This window comes from Delphinus delphis, chromosome 5 (genome assembly GCF_949987515.2).
Source record: "Delphinus delphis chromosome 5, mDelDel1.2, whole genome shotgun sequence".
Classification (NCBI taxonomy): Eukaryota; Metazoa; Chordata; class Mammalia; order Artiodactyla; family Delphinidae; genus Delphinus; species Delphinus delphis.
The window spans coordinates 86,637,277-86,659,376 of record NC_082687.1 but is presented as its reverse complement, the minus strand read 5'-3'; the positions used below and the strand labels follow the sequence as shown (position 1 = coordinate 86,659,376).

Sequence of the window (22,100 nt, the reverse complement as noted above, 5' to 3'; positions counted from 1 at the left end):
CAGGAGTGGGATTGCTAGATCATATGGTAACTCTATTCTTAGTTTTTTAAGGAACCTCCATACTGTTTTCCACAACAGCTGTACCAATTTACATTCCTACCAACAGTGTAGGAGGGTTCCCTTTTCTCCACACCCTCTCCAACATTTATTATTTATAGACTTTTTGATGATGACCATTCTGACCAGTGTGAAGTGATACTTCATTGTAGTTTTGCAAATCTGCCTTTTTTGCTCTGTTTTATTATACTGGAGCTGGACCTTCTAAACATTTCTTTTTTGCAAACTAGCTTGATGTTAGGCTTTGTCAATAGAGGATTCTGGAGGGACATTGCAAGACAATAGCAGGAGAAAGGGGCTTTCCATGTACAGAAGCCAGCAGATCAGCAAACAGAAGACCCAGTAGCACTCACCTTGGCAGCCCTCAGTCAACCAGCTCCAGCCTGTACTCTCTGGCAAGGTTTTTCTTCACCTCTGGTCTGCACATTCCTGTGGCAGGCATACCCTCTCCTTAAAAGTCCGAATCTCAGTCTTGAGGGCACTGGGGGACCCTTTCCTGAGTTCTTAGTTCCTTCTTGGTTCACCCTCCTGCTTAGAAGTCATAGTTCCTTTCTGCATTTGCTAATTCTGTTTTTCCCTGTTCACATTTCTGGTATGGTTTCTATTTCTTGACGGGACTCTGACTGATACAAAAAGCCAGATGATTTTTCTCCCTTGAACTTTGGAAAGGATCAAGAATTGGAGATACCACATGTTATAGAGTCTCTGAGGAGACATAGGGCTGAAAGTGGAGATTGTGTAAAAGTCTGTATCAGGAAGGGTTAAGACCCCCGGACTCTTCTCATCCTGCATATTCCGGTGACTCCTCCTCCCTCACAGAAGACCAGAGGTGTGTTAATCACTACAGAAACAGAATCAGAAAGGCTATAAACTCAGTGACCTCAGACATAGAGCTGAACAGGAATGAGGCACGGTATTGAAAACAGAGGAATTAAGTGAAAGTTGACCGAATAGTGAACTAATACCCTTGTCCCCTACCACTACCACTATGCCTGCCCAGTCTCTCCTTCTTCACCCTCCACCAACTTTAGAATGCCAGAGAAAAGGTTAACAGAGATTTGGAGAACCCTTACCGGGGGCGGGGGAAAAAAAGAAAAGAAAAATAGCTGGCTGGCTATAATTGCTTCACAGTGAAGTCCACCACACTCTGCCCAGTTCTTGCAGACAGAGCTTCCAGTCAGTCGTTAATTGCCTCAACCCTAAATGTAACTGACCAGCCTAGGATCTCCAGATACTTGAAATCTTCCAATTTTAAAGGCATAGGTCAAAACTAAAACAAATAAACAAACAAAAAAAGAAGAAGAAGAAATAGCCAATTTAGGGAATGAGTGCTTATTACGACCACCAATAGTTATTTCAGGCTTGAATTTACATCTACACTCACAAGATACAATAGGCCAAAACCTGGTGCGAGGTTCATTTAGATTTGCAAAATGATACAGGACAGAAAACATGGCATGTCAGTATATCACGTAGATCTTCATTGGAAGTCCTTGCAGCCAACCAGATGCTACTTCCTAGCCCCACAAGGAATGCATGCAATTTGAAGTGCCAAGGCTACATAGGCACAGCATAGGAAAGTCTCATATGCGATAGGAACTATTTCTTATAATGCACATGACCATAGCTTCCAAGTCCTCTCAAGAGGCACACCAGGTAGCTAAGGCCTGTGTTTTCCATTAGATTTTTATAGTCCACTTACAGTCTTCCATTTCAGATATAATTTACCAGTCAAGGGTCATATTTTTTCAGTAAATTATGTTGCTTAGTAATATAGCTGGCTTTCCTCTCCACAGTTTTTTTGTGTGATCCAGTACATTTTCAGGTCAACAGTGCTGAGAGAAGGTAAACCCAAGGTTATCTTCACATGGACAAAAAGGTTAGCCTGTTGTTAACCATTTCTCCCCAATAGAAGATGTAAAGCAAACATTAATATTCTCAGAGAGAAGATATTACTCATTAAACAAGAATAGAATTTCATTAAAACAACAAAACAAAACATTAGAAAATGAAAAAAGAGCTTATAGGACTCAAAAATACGGTATGCCAAAAAAAAAAAAAAAAATCAGTAGAAAGCCCAGGAAATGTCTGTCAGAAAACAGAGCAAAAGCAAAAAAGCCAAAGAGATGAAAAATAAAAAGGAAAAGGTATTTTTTTTAAATTAGAGGATCGATCCAGAAGGGCTAACACCTGACCAATAGGAGTTCTAGAAAGAGAAAACAGAGGTAAAGGAATTATTAAAAATTTTAAGAACGGAAAGACAGGAATCTTCATTGTGAAAAGGCCAACCCAGTACCCAATGCTGTGAATGAAAGAAGACCCAAGGCACCTGAATAGGAGAAGACTAAAAACTTTTTATGGAAGAAAAACAGAGTATATATAAAGTTTCAAGCATCTGACCGCTCAGCAGGAAGACTGGAAGCCAGAAGATTTTTAAGTAAAGCCTTTAAAAATCTGAATGAATTCAAGCCTAGAATTCTGTATGTAACCAACAGTCAATCAAATGAGAATTTGAAGTAGACATTTTCAGATGTATGTGATCTCAAATATTTACTCTTATTAAGGGAGCTATTGGCAGAAATGCTCCAAAACAAGATCAAAAACAAAAAGAGCAAAACAGAGGATCCAGGAAATGGGATTCCAACCTAAGAGAAGAACAATTTCCAAAATGACAGTGAAGAGAGGTTCCAGGACAAAGTTTGTGCAACAGGACCAGAGCAGAGCGATTCCAGTTTGGAACAGGAGGTTGGAGGGTTCCAGGATGAGTGCCTGCAAGAAAAACACCAAAAGTAAAGATGATCTGACAGGTTTAACCACATGCAAAATTGTATTGTGGAGGGTCTTTTCAGAGTTGTTAAAGGGTAGAGGAAGAGGTAAGTGATTACAGAAAATTGCATAAGTGAAAAAACGGTTTAATTATGGACTGTATGAAAAAGATACATATTTTAGGAAAGGAAACATATTTATAGCATACTCCTTGCCTCAGCAGTGAATAATTTTTAAATAGTAATAATAATGTAAACTCTTAATATGGATTTAATCAAGAATTGATATATACTTATAATGGAATGATAGAGGGACGAAAAGAGAATGTACATGAGCTAAAAATCCTCATTTATCATTAAAAAATCAGTAGATATTTGAAACTGATAAATTAAAAATAACAATATATACTTGTTACTTGAAATATGGGTGTAAATACCAGAAAAAGAAGCTGAAATTGGACTTCCCTGGTGGTGCAGTGGTTGAGAGTCCTCCTGCTGATGCAGGGGACACAGGTTCGTGCCCTGGTCCGGGAAGATCCCACATGCCGCAGAGCGACTGGGCCCGTGAGCCATGGCCACTGAGCCTGCGCGTCCGGAGCCTATGTTCTGCAATGGGAGAGGCCACAACAGTGAGAGGCCCGTGTACCGCAAAAAAAAAAAAAAAAACACTGAAAGTGGTTGTTCCTGAATAGTGGGCTAAGTATGATTGCGTGTGTGTGTGCGTGTGTGTGTGTGTGTGTTGTGTATGTGTGTGTTGGGGAGGAGTGCATAAATAGGGAACTGCTGTTTTGTTGTTGTTGTTAAGTCTTTTAGCTGATTTGACTTCTGTTTATTGCCCGTAAAGATAGTATAGTGTGGTGGTTAGGTGATTAGATTCTGAAGCCAACTAACCTGGGTTTAAATTCTTGCTCTGCCACTCACTGGCTGTGTGACCTTGGGCAAGTTTTTCTTAACCTTGAGCTTTAGTTTTCTTATTTAATATATGGACAATAGTATCTTTTTTTTAAATAAATGTATGTATTTTTTTTTTTTTTTTGGCTGCATTGGATCCTTGTTGCTGAGCGCGGACTTTCTCTAGTTGTGGCGAGCAGGGGCTACTCTTCGTTGCGGTGCGTGGGCTTCTCATTGAGGTGGCTTCTCTTGTTGCAGAGCATGGGCTCTAGGCGCACAGACTTCAGTAGTTGTGTCTCGCGGGCTCTAGAGCACAGGCTCAGTAGTTGTGGCGCATGACCTTAGTTGCTCTGTGGCATGTGGGATCTTCCAGACTAGGGCTTGAACCCATGTCCTCTGCATTGGCAGGTGGGTTCTTAACCACTGTGCCACCAGGGAAGCCCTGGACAATAGTATCTCATAGAAGTGTTGTGCAGATCAGTAAGTTAAGATATAAGTTATGGGTTGAATTGTGTCCCCCCCCAAAAGATATGTTGAATCTTGACATCCAGTACCTGTGAATGTGACCTCATTTGCAAATAGGGCCTTTGCAGATGCAATGAAATTAAGATGATGTCTTACTGGAGTAGGGTAGGCCCAAAATCCAATATGACTGGTGTCCTTATAAGAAGAGGAGAAGAGACACAGAAGAGAGACACACAAGGAGAATGTCATATGACAGGCAGAGACTGGAGTGTTGCATCTATAAGCCAAGGAACACCAGAGATTGCCAGCAATACCAGAAGCTAAGAGAAAGGCATGGAACAGATTCTCCCCTAGAGCCTTCAGGGAGAGCATGTTAATATCTTGATTTTGGACTTCTAGCCTCCAGAACCATGAGAATGAGTTTCTATTGTTTAAAGCTAACCAGTTAGTGGTACTTTTTGTACCACTGGCAGCCCTAGGAAACTTATATGTAAATATAAAGCATATAGATGGTCCTTGGAAAGTAGTAAGCAGTATATAACTATTAAACATTACTACTACAACTTTCATTAAAAAATAATTTTTAAGAAGTTATTTTTAAAAGATGTTAGAAGCCCTATTAGTAGCAGTTTATACAAAGTGATATGGCTGTACAGAAGAAGTGACAGATTCTTTTCCTAGAGGTGGTGGGAGGTCTTCTCAGAGATACTGCCATTTGAAATAGTTTGAAGGAGTTTGCTAGATAAAGAAGCAGGGAAAGGATAATGTATGAAAATGTTTAGCATGTGCGTAAGTGGGGCTAATTTTGCCTCTGTCTGTCTGAAGGGACCTGGAGCTGGTGTGGATTCATTCTTAGCTATTGGAGAACAAAAAGCCTGTGGCAAATTTTTAAAAAATTGTAACTATACCTAATGTCTGCAGGCATGAGGGATAGTTGTCCCCATGTTTCCTGAATGATGTAAACTGGTGATAGTGATTCTGACCTGATGATGCATGGTTTATCTGTAACCCTGGTCTGTCTGTGTGAATACTGAACTTAGTGAGACTCAGTGAGTCTCATATGATGCCTCAATAGATGGCCCTCAAACCTAGTTCACAGTGTCAGGGTTAGACTTACCCATATCAAAAGGGTCCCACGCAGCCTGGAGGTAGCTTTGGAGGGCAGGGGATCAGCACAGGGACCCTGCTGAACTCCCAGGCCTGTTTCCTGCCCTCCAAGGCCGCCCCCCCCCACCTCGGCCACATTGGTCTTTGGGGGCATAAGAGGGAGGCTGGGGAGATCAGGAGAGGCAGGCAGGAGGGGCCCTCCCAGACCCGAAGAGCAGGAGAGGAGAGGAGAGGAGGGCGTTTGCCCCACCCACTCAAGCCAGGAAGCCTGCTGGGCTCCCAGGTGAGGTCACCTGCCCTCTGAGACCAGGGAAAGGGCACACCTGGGCCCCTTCTGTTCCTTGAGCCTAAGCCCCACGCCCCACAGCCCCCAGGGCCTTTTCCAGCCTCCCTGCCCACCGCCCAAACCTCACCCCTGCTTAGGCCCTGCATTCCACAGCCAAGGCCTTTCCCCCCCCTTTTTTTTAATTTTCCCTTCTCCTCTTTTTTACTATTGTGGTACTGATGTATCTTTTGGTTGTTGATTCATCTATATTTTTATTTTTGTATTCTTTCTAACATATCATAATTTCCTAGTCTAATTTTATTTTTTACTTTGTTACTATGCTCTTTTTTTTTTTTTTTTTTGCCACCCCTTGCAGCTTGCAGGATCTTGGTTCACGAGCTGGGGGTCGAACCAAAGCTCCTGCAGTGGGAGGTCCAAGTCTGAACCACTGGACTAACAGAGAACCTCAGACCCCAGGGAATATTCATGGGAGTGAGGTCTCACAGAGTTCCTCATCTCAGCACCAAGACCCAGCTCTACCCAATAGCCTACAAACTCCAGTGTTGGAAGCCTCAGGCCAAACAACCAGTAAGACAGGAACACAATCTCACTCATTAAAAAAAGAAAACAATGAGACAACAAAAATATATGTCACAATAAAGGAGCAAGGCAAAAACATACAAGACCAAATAAACGAAGAGAAAATAGGCAATCTACCTGAAACAGAATTCAGAATAATGATAGTAAAGGTGATCCACAATCTCGGAAATAGAAATGGAGGCATGGATTGAGAAAATACAAGAAAACTTTAACAAAGATCTAGAAAAACTAAAGAACAAACAAACAGAGATGAACAACACAATAACTGAAATGAAAAATACACTAGAAGGAATCAATATCGGAATAACTGAAGCAGAAGAACGAATAAGTGAGCTGGAAGACAAAATGGTGGAAATAACTACTGAGGAGCAGAATAAAGAAAAAAGAAATAATTGAAGACAATCTCGGAGACCTCTGGGACAACACTAAATGAACCAACATTCAAATTATACGGGTCCCAGAAGAAGAAGAGAAAAAGAAAGTGTCTGAGAAAATATTTGAAAAGATTATACTTGAAAACTTCCCTAACATGGGAAAGGAAATAGTCATCCAAGTCTAGGAAGCACAGAGAGCCCCATTCAGGATAAACCCTAGGAAAAACACAATAAGACACATATTAATCAAACTAGCAAAAATTAAGTTCAAAGAAAAAATATTAAAAGCAGCAAGGGCAAAACAAAATATAACCTACAAAGGAATCGCCGTAAGGTTATCAACTGAGTTTTCAGCAGAAACTCTGCAAGACAGAAGGGAGTGGCAGGATACACTTAAAGTGATGAAAGAGAAAAACCTACAACCAAGATTACTCTAGCCAGCAAAGATCTCATTCAGATTGGATGGAGAAGTCAAAAGCTTTTCAGACAAGCAAAAGCTAAGAGAATTCAGCACCATCAAACCAACTTTACAACAAATGTTAAAGAAACTTCTCTAGGCAGGAAACACAATAGAAGAAAAAGACCCACAAAAACAAACCCAAAACAATTAAGAAAATGGTAATAGGAACATACATATCGATAATAACTTTGAATGTAAATGAATTAAATGCCCCAACCAAAAGACACAGACTGACTGAATGGATACAAAAACAAGACCCATATATATGCTGCCTACACGACACCCACTTCAGACCTAGGGACACATACAAAGTGAAGGAATGGAAAAAGGTATTCCATGCAAATGGAAATCAAAAGAAAGCTCGAGTAGCAATACTCATATCAGATAGAATAGACTGTAAAATAAAGACTGTTACAAGAGATAAGGAGGGACACTACATAATGATCAAAGGATCAATCCAATAAAAAGATATAACAATTATAAATGTTTATGCACCCAACATAGGAGCACCTCAATACATAAGGCAAATGCTAGCAACCATGAAAGGAGAAATCGACAGTAACACAATAATAGTAGGGGACTTTAACATCCCACTTACACCAATGGACAGATCACCCAAACAGAAAATAAATAAAGAAACATAAGCTTTAAATGACACAATAGACCACATAGATTTAATTGATATTTATAGACCATTCCACCCAAAAGTGGCAGAATACACTTTCTTCTCAAGTGCACACGGAACATTCTCCAGGATAGATCACATCTTGGGTCACAAATCAAGCCTCGGAAAATTTAAGAAAATTGAAATCGTATCCAGCATCTTTTCTGACTACAATGCCATGAGATTGGAAATCAATTACAGGAAAAAAACTGTAAAAAACACAAATACAAGGCTAAACAGTGCACTACGAAATAACCAAGAGATCATTGGAGAAATTGAAGAATAAATTAAAAAATACATAGAAACAGATGACAATAAAAACATGACAACCCAAAACCTATGGGATGCAGCAAAAGCAGTTCTAAGAGGGAAGTTTATAGCAATTCAATCTCACCTTAAGAAACCAGAAAAATCTCAAATAAACAATCTAACCCTACACATAAAACAACCAGAGAAAGAATAACAAAGAAAACCCAAAGTCAGTAGAAGGAAAGAAATCATAAAGATCAGAGCAGAAATAAATGAAATGAAAATGAAGAAAACAATAGCAAAGGTCAGTAAAACTAAAAGCTGTTTTTTGAGAAGATAAACAAAATTGATAAACCCTTGGTCAGACTCATCAAGAAAAGAAGGGAGAGGACACAAACCAATAAAATTAGAAATGGAAAAGGAGAAATCACAACTGACACTGCAGAAATACAAAGGATTATAAGAGACTACTACAAACAACTATATGCCTATAAAATGGACAACCACGAAGAAATGGACAAGTACAATTGGAAAAGTACAATTTTCCAAGACTGAACTAGGAAGAATTAGAAAGTATAAACAGACCTATCACAAATAATGAAATTGAAACTGTAATTAAAAATCTTCCAACAAACAAGAGTCCAGGACCAGATGGCTTCAAAGGCGAATTCTATCAAACATTTAGAGAAGAGCTAACACCAGTCCTTCTCAAACTCTTCCAAAACATTGCAGAGGGATAAACACTCCCAAATTCATTCTACGAAGTCACCATCACCCTGATATCAAAACCAGAAAAAGATAACACCAAAAAAGAAAATTATAGACCAATATCACTGATGAAAATAGATGAAAAATCCTCAACAAAATACTAGCAAACAGAATCCAGCAGCACATTACAAGGATCGTACACCATGATAAGTGGGATTTATCCCAGGGATACAAGGATTCTTCAATATACACAAATCAATCAATGTGATACACCACGTTAACAAATTTAAGAATAAAGACCGTATGATCATCTCAATAGATGCAGAAAAAGCTTTTGACAAAATTCAACACCCATCTATGATAAAAACTCTCCAGGAAATGGGCAGAGAGGGAACCTACCTCCTCATAATAAAGGCCATATATGACAAACCCACAGCAAATAGCATACTCAATGGTGAAAAACTGAAAGCATTTCCACTAAGACCAGGAACAAGACAAGGATGTCCACTCTCGCCACTCTTATTCAACAGAGTTTTGGAAGTCTTAGCCACAACAATCAGAGAAGGAAAAGAAATAAAGGGAATCCAAATCGGAAAAGAAGAAGTAAAACTGTCACTGTTTGCAGATGACATGATACTATATGTCGAAAATCCTAAAGATGCCACCAGAAAACTTCTAGAGCTCATCAATGAATTTGGTAAGGTTGCAGGATACAAAATTATGCACAGAAATCTCTGGCATTCCTATACACCAACAACAAAAAATCGGAAAGAAAAATTAAGGAAACACTGTCCTTTACCACAGCAACAGAAAGAAAAAAATGCCTATGAATAAACCTGCCTAAGGAGGCAAAAGACTTGTACTCAGAAAACTGTAAAACACTGATGAAGGGAATCAAAGATGACATAAACAGATGGAAAAATATACCATGTTCTTGGGTTGGAAGAAGCAATACTCTGAAAATGACTATACTACCCAAAACAATCTACAGATTCAGTGTAGTGCGTATGAAACTACCAATGGCATTCTTCACAGAATTAGAACAAAAAGTTTTACAATTCATATGGAAACACAAAAGACCCCAAAGAGCCAAAGCAATCTTGAGAAAGAAAAACAGAGTTGGAGGAATCAGGCTCCCTGACTTTAAACAATACCACAAAGCTACAGTAGTCAAGACAGTATGGTACTGGAACAAAAACAGAAATATAGATCAATGGTACAGGATAGAATGCCCAGAGATAAACCCATGCCCATATGGGCACCTAATTTACGACAAAGGAGGCAAGAACATACAATGGGGAAAAGACAGCCTCTTCAATAAGCGGTCCTGGGAAAACTGGACAGCTACATGTAAAATACTGAAATTAGAACACTACCTAACACCATACACAAAAATAAACTCCAGATGGATTAAAGACTTAAACGTAAGACCAGACACTGTATAAAACTCTTAGAGGAAAACATAGGAAAAACACTCTTTGACATAAACCACAGCAAGATCATTTTTGACCCACCTCCTATAGTAACAAATAAAAACAAAACTAAACAAATGGGACTTAATTAAACTTAAAAGCTTTTGCACAGCAAAGGAAACCTTAAACCAGTCAAAAAGACAGCCCTCAGGGCTTCCCTGGTGGTGCAGTGGTTGAGAGTCCGCCTGCTGATGCAGGGGACACGGGTTTGTGCCCCAGTCCGGGAAGATCCCACATGCCGTGGAGCGGCTAGGCCTATGAGCCATGGCCGCTGAGCCTGCGCGTCCGGAGCCTGTGCACTGCAACAGGAGAGACCCCAACAGTGAGAGGCCCGCCTACCGCAAAAAAAAAAAAAAAGACAGCCCTCAGAATGGGAGAAAATATTTTCAAATGAAACAGCAGACAAAGACAAAGGATTAATCACCACAATATACAAACAGCTCATGGAGCTCAATCTCAAAGACAAACACTCCAGTTAAAAAAATGGGAGGAAAAAAAAAAAAAAAAATGGGAGGAAGACCTAAACAGACATTTCACCAAGGAAGACATACAAATGGCCGAGAGGTACATGAAAAGATGCTCAACATCACTAATTATTAGAGAAATGCAAATCAAAACTGCAATGAGGTGTCATCTCATGCTGGTCAGAATGACCATTATCAAAAAATCTAGAAATAACAAATGCTGGAAAGGGTATGGTGAAAAGGGAGCCCTCCTGCACTGTTGGTGAGAATGTAAATTGATACAACCACTATGGAAAACAGTATGAAGTTTCCTTAAAAAACTAAGAATAGAACTACCATATGACCCAGCAATCCCACTACTGGGCATATACCCTGAGGAAACCGTAATTCAAAAAGAGTCATGTACCACAGTGTTCACTGCAGCACTATTTACAGTAGCCAGGACATGGAACCAACCTAAATATCCCTCGACAGATGAATGGATAAAGAAGGTGTGGCACATATAGGCAATGGAATATTACTCAGCCATAAAAAGAAACGAAGTTGCTTATTTGTAGTGAGGTAGGTGGACCTAGAGTCTGTCATACAGAGTTAAGTAAGACAGAGGAAAAGAAATACCGTATGCTAACGCATATATATGGAATCTAAAAAAAAAAAAAAGGTACTGATGAACCTAGTTGAGGGCAGGAATAAAGAGGTAGACATAGAGAATGGACTTGAGGACATGGGATGGGAGGGGGAAGCTGGGCGAAGTGAGAGTAGCATCTCCATATATACACTAGCAAATGTAAAATAGTTGGCTGGTGGGAAGCAGCAGCGTGGCACAGGGAGATTGGCTCTGTGCTTTGCGATGACCTAGAGGGGTGGGATAAGGAGGGTGGGAGGGAGGCTCAAGAGGGAGGGGATATGGGGACATGTGTATGCATATGGCTGATTCGCTTTGTTGTGCAACAGAAACTAACACAGTATTGTGAAGCAGTTATACTCCAATAAAGATCTATTAAAAAATAAATAAAATAAAATAAAATATTGGCTATATCCCCTGTGTCATACAATATATTCTTGTAGCTTATTTATTTTATATGTAGTAATCTATATCTCTTAACCCCATACCCCTTTCTTGTCAAAAGGGAATTTCTTGAAACTGAAATTTATTAACTCTAAAGAGAAGTTGCTGACTAATTCCTGTTCACTAATTCAGTGTTGTAGAGACAGCAGGTGGGAACTAGAACTCAGTAGTGTGGTTCACTATTTACTGACTCCCCACTGTTATGTGTCACGTAGCACTGTGCTAAGAACAGGAGGTGCAAATGTGTGTAAGAGATAGTCTCTGTCTTCCAAGAGCTTCAGGCTAATGAGGAGATGGACAGTAAAAAGATAATTTCAATATGGTGTGATTATATTCTTTGATACAGGTTGAAAAAAGGTAATACATGTTCATAGAGAAGGAAATCTGAGATTAGGGACCAGGTCTACTGACATAGAGTAAAAAATATCCAAAGCAGTGAATTTTTACCACTTGAGTCATTAAAAATTGGTAACATAAGTTGCAGTGCTTTTTAAAAGTATAGATTAAAATTAGTTTAGTTAAAAATTGAAATATAATGGCAGTTATTTAAAATTGATACAGAAATGAAATGTGTGTTAGGCTGAATAACTGTCTTATGAGGGATGCAAATAAATCACTAACTTAAATAATCATAGATAACTATGAAGGATTAAAACTAATTCCATTTTTTAAAGGAAAAGGGAGTTTGGTTTTAGCAATTAGAATAGTAACAAAACACTGAGGCAAATATTAATAGAAATATTTAATTACTTAGGGAATAAAAGTAATGTGAATACTATGGGGTTGTTTTTTTTTTTTTTTTTTTTCTTTTTTTGCGGTACGCGGGCCTCTCACCGCCGTGGCCTCTCCCGTTGCGGAGCACAGGCTCCGGACACACAGGCCCAGCAGCCACGGCCCACGGGCCCAGCCGCTCCGCGGCACGCGGGATCCTCCCAGAGTGGGGCACGAACCCGCGTCCCCTGCATCGGCAGGCGGAATCTCAACCACTGCGCCACCAGGGAAGCCCTGGGGTTGTTTTTTATATATTTATAAAACAACAGACAAACATGATTACTTTCCTTAGACATTACTAGATAAGTAGAGGAAGTCTGGAGAGTAAATCTAATTTATTCTTATTTTAGCAGAGTACTTGGTAGTCTAATTTTACTTAAAAATTAATTTAAGTTGTTTTGGATATTTGCAGTATTTATTTGATTAAGAGCTGAGTGAAGTACAGTACCATAGAAAGCACAGATACAGAATTATATTGGTAATTTTAGACAATGAATTTAGAAAATAAAATTGCTAAGTGCTACATATGCTGTGTGTGTATGTATGTTTCAGGAGAGATTTAAATTTTATTATTCTTTCCTCAGAATAATTATTCCTTACTTTTACTGATTAGTTTGTTACCTAAAAAGGGAAAATTTTGGACTAAAGCATTACTATCTAAAAGTTCAATAATATTCTTTTCTTCTTTAGATATTTGAATGAAGCAAAGATTTATTTTACATTGTAATTTTCATTTAAGTTGATGTTTAGGTGAAGGTGATTTTTTTAAAATAATGTGTAGCAAAGTCTGAGATGCATGGTAATTCTGTGTTTTATTTTTCAGAAAGAATTCTTTGTGGAACTTGGCTTAACTGCAGGGCAACTTGGTATAGATGACTCTACACAAGTGCCTCCTGGTTAGTATTTCTCCCATATGGCATATACTAAATGAAAATGAGAGTGAGGTTAAGGTTTATCTTGCCATTTCCAAATTAATCTAGTAACTTTTTTAATATCTGGCAACTAACATGCTTTTTGCCTCTCCTTGGTTACTATTAATTATTGAATAGAATCTTGTATGTTACAATTATTAGAGTTCAACTAGATATTTGTCTTTTTATTTGAGGGTCTTTAAAATAATTTTGAAAACTCATTAGACATATGTAAGTAATTTTGTTGGCAAAATTCTAAGAGAATGGCTCAATAAATTTTCATGAATTGGACACACCTAACTAAATTACCACCCAGATCAATAAACTGAAGCCCCTTCCTACCATCTTTCAATCTTTATCCCCTGTGTCAAGGATAACCACTATTTTTACTGTTCAGGTCTCATCTCTTGCCTCCTCACACTGTCCCTCCCCCTCCTGCTACTCCCATCCCCACTTCCACACACATGTATGTTCTCTCTCTAATCATACTTGAGAAACTGCTGCAAAATTTTCAAGTGTCCAGATTGATGGCTCTGCCTCCTCTAAATCTTCTGCATCATGATCATCACCATCACCATCATCTTTAGAGGATTTCAGCAGATCTTCAAGTTCCTTGTTGGTAAGGGTTTCTCTACGCTCTTCTGTGTGTTCCTCAACATTGTCTCCAATCATGTCAGAGAAGCCTTCCCCACCAAACTTCCCCTGCAACATTCAAAATACTACTGACTTCTGCATCAGTAGTGGAGAAGCCCCTGAAATCACTGATCACCTCACTCCAGAACTGCCTCCAGCATGCATCGGCGGTCTCAGGACTTAAGGCATCTACAGCCTCTGCGGGAAGCAAAAATGCACCTGCAGTTGTGAAGCTCTTTCGTAAATCAATAATGCTGCTCAGTCAGGGTTAGCATCAGGGGCAGCACGAAACGTCCTGAAGGCAAGGTAGGTGTTAATTCACCTCAGTGCGCTGCTGCAGGAGACAGGAACATCATGTCCACATTCTCGCCAGTGAAGCAGAGAGTGTTGTCAGTTATGAGGAGGACCTTGAATGGCAGCCCCTTCTCTTCATCCCTTTACTTCAGGAATGAAACACTGATGGAACCTCTCCAAGAACAAAATGGCCATTGCCCAAGCCTTCTTGTATTGCTAGAACATAGGCAGGCAATTTTTGGTTTTGTTCTTAAGGGCCTGGGGATTGCTTGCTCAGTAGATGAGGCCTGGCTTGATCACGTGACCTGTTGCATTGCCAGACAGCACCAGCCTAAGGTGATCTTTCCAGGCCCTGAACCCTGGGGCCTACTTTGCTGTCCTATGGATATAAGTACGATTGGACATCTTCCAGAACAAGCCCATTTCATCACAATTGAAGGTTTGCTCTGGAAGGTAGCCTTTCTCTTCTATAAGTTTTTTGAGCTCTTCTGAGAACGCTGAAGCTCCCTTGGCATCAGCCAATGCTGATTCTCCCATGATCTCTAAGTTCTTGAGGCTGTAGCACTTTACATAGTTAGCCAGCCATCCCTTATGAGCCTTAAACTCCTTCATTCTCCTCAACCCCGTCACAGTAGTATTCACAGAGGCTAAGTGCTTTTTCACACATCATTTTGCCATGAACAGGGATATGCTTCTGTGACATGTCCTCCAGCCACATACTTGACGCCTTTGTGAGCAATTTGTCATGAATGAGAGACCACTTTTGCTGTTGTAGGGGCAGCACAAACACTTCCACAAATTTCAGCTTCTTTCTGCTTTATTTTGCAAATGCTCAATTTGTTTTTACTGACCTTATGGCCCACCTTGGCAAGAAATATGCCGCTTTTCAAAAGATCTAAGATTTTAATTTTCTTGTTGAGAGATAGCACTTAACGCTCCCTCTTAGCCTTTGAGGGATTGTTTAGCTTCTTAAAAAATTATTATTATTATTTTTAACATCTTTATTGGAGTATAATTGCTTTACATAGCTTTTGAGGGATTGTTTTGACCACTTAATTGCTCTTTAGGAGCCATTTTTTCACAGAAACAAAGGGTGCACACAACGTAAGTGACAGACGAGACACAAGGTAAACAATACTCAAATTCAAGTGCTGGAGACTGAGGATCCATGAAATGGCGGGAGACTACAGCAGGGTATGCCAACACATCAGTTCATTCACACAGATTCAGTGTAGTGCTTGGCACACAGCAAATTCAAGTTTTGCTTTTTTGAACTTTCTGGAATTTTTTTTCAAATGTTTTCAATCCGTGGTTGGTTGAATCCACAGACATAGGGGGCTGACTATTATCAGTAGTGCTTCTGTGCATATTCTTGTGTAAGTCTCCTGGTGCACATAGGTATAAGATGCGCACCTGAGAGCGATGTGCTGCTATCATAGGGTGTGCATATATTCAGTGTTAGTAGATGTTGCCGAACAGTTTTCCAAGATGGCTGTACTGATTCACACTGCTACCACCTTTGTATGAGAAGCTCATTTGCTCCATTTCCTTTGCATTTAGAATTGTCACTCTTTTTCATTTTAGCCATTGTGATGGGTGTGTATTTCATAATGGTTTTAATTGCATTTTTCTGGTGACTGATGTGGTTGGGCATCTTTTCATATGTTTATTGGTCCATTGGATTACCTCTTTTGTAAAGAACCTGTTCACAGCTTCTGCCTATTTGTATCAGATAGTTGTCTTTTTTAAATTGACTTACCGGGAGTGCTTTACAGGTTCTAAGTACAAGTCCTTTGCTGGATATATGTATTGCAAATACAGTCTTCCACTCTGTGACTTACCTTTTCACTCTCAGTGGTACCTTTTGATGAACAGATGTTTCTCTGTTTTAATATGATCTAGTTTAGGAGGTTATTTCCATTATGATTGGTACTTTAAAAACAAATCTTTGTTTCTCCCATACAATCTTTTTAAATGGCATTGGTATAGTGGGATTTCCTATAAAGTATTAAGGCTTTTATTAGATTTGCTTTCATGGTAGATTAGAGTAGAAGTAGGGATTTGCAAATAAAGCTATCAATAAGTTTTGTTTTGTTTTTAGGAAAAAAAGTCAAAGATGAATGGACAAACATTTGTGTTGTGAGAAGATATTCTGTATTATTTTAACAAAGAAAATTAGTTTGTCAATCTTTTCTTCTGATTAAATATATTTCCTTTTTATTTCTACAAACTTGAAATAACTTAGAAAAAAGATTTTTCCACATATAAAGATAAATATTCTTATAGTTTCCTGGAGAGCCATTCAGCTTTGAAAATAATTAAAAGCATCAACACCAGAAAACATTTACATAATATTGTTCTAAATGTGGCTGATTATATTTGTATCTAATAATTTTATTTATTTTATCATTTTTAGAGCTTTTTGAAAATGAGCATGTACGTATTGGGCAAAAAGGTAAGCTTTTGATTATACTTATTTTAATTTCTGAAAATGAGATAGTCTCAAGTAAATGTCTGTATCGTATACCCTCAACTGAAATTTAATCTCTGAGAAGCTAAAGACCTAAAAAGGAATAAAATTTAACAATGTAGATAAAACAATGGGAATCTTTATAAAGAGGGGAAATGCATCAATTTGGCTTTATCAATAAATGTCAGGTAAAGAAGTACACAGATGGTTCACTAAAAAGGAAATGATAAATGCAGGCATGCATTTCTCAAGGATATTAGCTTAATCCATTCAACAGTAGAATTTCATTTTAAAATCAAAGAGCCAGGTTCTCTCTTTGATGTGCCCACACCCTTCTCATTAGTGTTAATAGGAATATGCTCCTGCATCAGGAGAGAATAATAGCTGTCACACTTCCCAGCGACTGTTCACCATGGTAGGGCTTAATAACTGAAGCAGATGTTAGTGTTCTGGAGAGCAAATTTTCCCCATCTTTTTAAGATTCTTTTCCTTATTTTTATAAATCCTGTTTTGTCTTTGAAATATGAAGTGCAGGTAAGTCTTGTGTCAGAATAAATCTTCTATGGCAATTATATTATCATGTTCTAAACTCCCTAGTTCAATTTTTCAGAATCCTATTTATTTAGAAGACTGCATTTGTATGATTTGATATTTTCATTAAACACAATTGCAAGTTATCATGTGGTCCCTTTGTTTCATTCTCATTTAGTGTAAGATTTTTTTCCTTTTTCTTTTAAGAAGAAAATATAAGAAAACAAAACTGTTTGACAAATATCAGCAGTTGTCTAGTATTTCTTCTTTTGTTTTTATTTTTTGGTTTTGTTTGTTTGTTTTGGACGGGGGCTTAATTTCCAGACTTAATAGCTAGTATTTTCATTAACATAAAGATGAAAACAAAAGGATAATATATTAATTTTGTGAACTTGACTGCTTATGAATAATTTTTGGCCTTTTTAAAAGGTTATCAGATCTTTTTGTTTTTACTTCTTTAAAAATCCCTCTCTTCTGTTGATTTTGGCAGATAGCTAAAATGTCATCGAATAGAATGGATATCTACATTCTTTAGAATTCTCAGTCATAATACTTCAAATAGTATACCACTTCCAAACACTAGAACATTCATGACTTAGTAGAATATGCATAAGAAATTTAGGGTTTCTGTAGCTATGACTTCATGTGATGATGAAATCCAAAAATTATTCTACATATGCATCACAAGTTTCACATCCATGGAGCTATAGTTAAAGCACAGTGAAATCAAGGTACCTACATTAAAAACTTTTACCTGATGGGGTAGGAGGTGGAGGAGCTTACGGCTTGAAACTTACAGGGCTGTAAATAAGGCCACATCAAAAATCTGAGAGTAAAAGAAGATTGTCAAGATATGATGCAGTTATGTTAGACATAAAGATGAAATGTTAGCTTCCCAAAAGATTTTTAAAGATTTCAATGTTATTTCTTACATTATGAATTTTCTAATGAGATTTTAATATACTTTTGACAGTTCTATCAGAACAAGATAGTGCTGCTGCTCAACAGTATATCAGACAAGGAAGTCCCACAGCACTGAGAGCTGAATTATGGGCTCTCATTTTGAATATTTCCAGCCAACCTGAGGTAAGAAGAAAAAGGGAAAAAGGATGGGCCAGATTTGATATTTGTTTTTCAAAGACCTGCATTCAAAGTAGAAATATTTTTTTCTTAGTCTAATATTTACTCCCTTTTTAATTTTCAAATTCACTGTAGTTTAGAGTTCTAAGATAAGATTAACATAAAATTTAATCACTGTGTGCTTAACATAGATGTTTTTGTTATTAATAATTAGTTGGATAGGGTGAACCTATACATACAACAGAACAATAAGTAAAATCTTAAGAAGTGGAGTCCACCAATTCAGATCAGTGAAGATGTGTGGTAGAACTGGGAGTTATAATAGGGAGAAATAAAGATGGACAGCTCGATATACGTAAATGACTACTTTGTCCCTACAGTTACTTTCAAAATATGCATGATTTTTATGGGTTTAAAAATTGACAGATTATGTGGGAATGTTATTTTTCTAAGTATAAGAACATCTTATTTTAGGAAATAAAATGAATATGAAGAGAAATCACCAACAGACAGGTAATAGATTCAACAAAGAAACAAGTTTAAGACATTGATTCTTTTTGAAATATTTTGGAGAATTTTTTTTTTTTTTTTTTTTTGCTGAAGCCCACTGATCCTATAAATCATCTATTTAAAGATTTTAATAAATAGCAAACTAATAGTTCCCTAACCTAGCAGTTAAAAATATGGGTTTTGTTTAGAATCATATGACCTAGTTTCAACTCCTAGCTCCCTCAACTTATTTGAAATAAGTCATTGAGTGAGTTAAATTTCTTCAAACTTCAACTTACCCATACTTAGATATAGGTAATAATTTTTATATCCCAGTGTGGTTGAAAGAATTAAATGAAATCTATGTGAGTCTTTTATTAACACAGTACTTGATATAACAGGTCACCATTGATGGTAGCAATAGTAATTACATATTACATGTAATTATGTTATAAATTAATTATAATTTATAATAATGCAGTTTTTAAGAAAATCAAACATTATTAACATATATTATAAAAACTACACCTGTAACCTTTGCAAATTGTGCATGCATGCTTGTGTGTGTGTGTGTGTGTGTGTGTGTGTGTGAGTATTTTAAATCTCCCGCTCTGAACAGCACTATCAAAAATCACTTGCTTCCTTTTTGAAAGAATAAACCTTGTGATTTATTTTAGAGCAGTTTTAAACCAAATGATACTACTGATGTTTTGAGGTGACACTTTAAAAGTAACAGTTTACAAAACAGTTTTGAGTGTACGCTGGGCATTTTTTGTGAGTGTATCAACTCTTGTAGAAGAGGTAGTAGTTCTTGTCCTGACCTGTGTAGATGACCTACCAACTTCACTGATCAGGAGCTAAGTTAGCATGTCCTGTCTCTGCAGAGGAACTAACTACTACCATTTCAAAAATAGATTTAGAATCTTTCCAGAAGTATAGTTGTAGAATAAAAGTAGTAATCCCAGATAATGATTGTATAAAGTTCAAAGGCAGTTTTTACACTTGAATTCTGGAGTTAAGTTATCTTGATTTTCTATATTCAAAATGGCATATCTGTAAATAGAAATTAATATTATCAGAAGGCAATCTTGATTTTATTGAATAAAACATTTTCTATCACTTACATTTATTTTCACTGTAAATGTGTGACCTGAACAAACTATAGCGGTTCCGAAATAATTGTTGTAGGTGGTACATTAGAGGGTGGAGGGGGAGAGAGCGAGAGGCAGAGAGAGGGAGAATACTTACTTCTTATGAAGAACACTTTATCAGAACTTTTTGTTCAATTACTTTCCAATCACTTAAAATAAGCTACACATACAAATGCATCATAGTTGAGGAGTTAGATAAATGGAATATTTCAAATTTCACACTCATAAAGCTATTTTTAAAATCTTACCTCAATAGAAAGACTTGGGATTTAATGCTTTAAGTTCCTAGCAGTTAATTTATTTAGTACTTTTACTAGAACATTATTTAACTTTGATTTTTTTCTCTTTTTAAGAAAATATGTGATAAGTTTAAAAGAATTGCTTTTATATGTTTTCTTTTCTACAGCTCTCTAGATCTCTGGATCAAAATATCCATATTTAGTAAACATTCATATTTAAATCTTTTTGCTTAATTTCAGTTTGCTAATTAAAAGTAGAAAATTGTCTTATACTTTGCTCTAGGTTCTTGCTTACTGATAAGATAGCCAAGATGAGTATTAACATTTAAGATTTCCTTTAGTGATTTCACAATAAGGTTCTCCACAACCTGACCTAAAGGTCTGCAATAATGCCTGACCATCCTAGATCTTTCTGGTCAGCTCACCTAGTCTTCCCAGTGCCTGTTTCTGTCCTTCACTCTCCTCAGCCACTTATTTTCAGAGTCTTAGCAAAAGATCTCACCTTCTCCTAACCAGAGAAAACAGAAGTCATCAGAAGGAACTCATTCAAATTCCTTCCACCAAACCTGTAAACTTACTTGCATCAGCACCTGTTCTTGCCTCTACTTTTACATCTAAACCTTGTGCAAGAAAAGTCTATGCTAGATGCTCCTACTTCCTTAATCCCATTAATCACTCAGTCTACCATAGTCTGGCATACACCCCACTACATGACTATAACTGTCCTAGCTAAAGTTACCAAGGAACAGTGGATACATTTTAGTCTTCACATCTACTGCATTTGATACTATTATCTATTCTGCCCTTGAAATATTCTTGGTCTTTAATTTAGTTCATCCTGTTTTCTTAGTTCTTCTTTCCCTCTTTTTCTTTTTTTTTTTTCTTTTTTTTTAAGTCTGCATTTGGGTTCGCCTGCTAGACCTCAAGTGCTTGTATTTCTCAGAATTCAATTTTGATCCTCTTTTCACCCTGCACATTTTCCCTGGACTGTCTCATCCACAGTCACCTTTTCCATAATGGCTTCAACTCTGTTTTCAACCAAACTTTGTCTTAAGCCTAAAACTTTTATTTCCAGTTTCCTGTAGAACTCTAATACATGGTCTGAAAGTGTATCAGACTCATGATATCTAAAAGAAAAGGTATAATCTTTACCTCAATTTATTTGTGGTCATCCAAGAGATGCTGAATTATCTCTCTTCCCACCTGAAAAAAAAAAAAACCTTGTCAGACTTTTGTCTTCTTGGATATTCTACTTTTCTTTCACATGCAGTTTATTCCATCACCTTTTCTGAGAAGCCTTCCTAATATCTCCTCTACCTTGTCTTCTCCCAACTCCATCACTGCTACTCTTAGATACATCCTTCATTTTTCTCCCACCATAACCAGTGCAGGAGCAAAGACCTAAAGACAGAGAAACATATACCATACTTCTTACTTTATTTGGCTGCCTCCCTTTCTAGATTGAGTACCTGAGGACAGGGATTTTTTTCTTCTTCATCATCTGTAAAGTCAGTATCTTGTACAGCATCTAGAAATGGTCAGCTCATCTAAATGCTTAATGAACAATTAAGTATAAACTGTTAGAAATGTTCTGTGAGTTCTTTGACTTCCTGAGAGTATATTTCCTTTTTTCTTTAGTTAAAGAGATAGTGTGTAAGTCTGCATAAAATATAAAATAGATACATATACTAAAATTTTAATATTCTCTGATGCTAAAAATTTGGGCTATTTTGCTTTTCAAAGATTGCTTTTTATAATCATAATTTATTACTGTTAAATATCTATTTTGCCAAAGCTTATACAAAATACTCTTGAAATATCCTATTACATTATTGGTAATTGTTATATTTTATAAATTCTTGTTTTATAATGTCTTTGGTATTAGGGTAATGTTGGCCTCATAGAATGAATTAAGAAGTAT

At 37.3% G+C, this 22,100-nt stretch overlaps 1 protein-coding gene across 4 annotated transcripts in view; it reads left to right on the top strand.

Moving 5' to 3' along the window:
- Positions 1 to 22,100, top strand: part of TBC1D19 (TBC1 domain family member 19) — a 156,701-nt gene that overhangs the window by 74,837 nt on the left and 59,764 nt on the right. For all 4 annotated transcript variants that reach the window (XM_060011772.1, XM_060011771.1, XM_060011770.1 and 1 more), the window contains 3 exons: positions 13,205 to 13,277; positions 16,636 to 16,674; positions 18,194 to 18,306. In XM_060011772.1, coding sequence (XP_059867755.1) covers positions 13,205 to 13,277; positions 16,636 to 16,674; positions 18,194 to 18,306 — 225 coding nt within the window. The remainder of the gene's footprint in view (positions 1 to 13,204; positions 13,278 to 16,635; positions 16,675 to 18,193; positions 18,307 to 22,100) is intronic.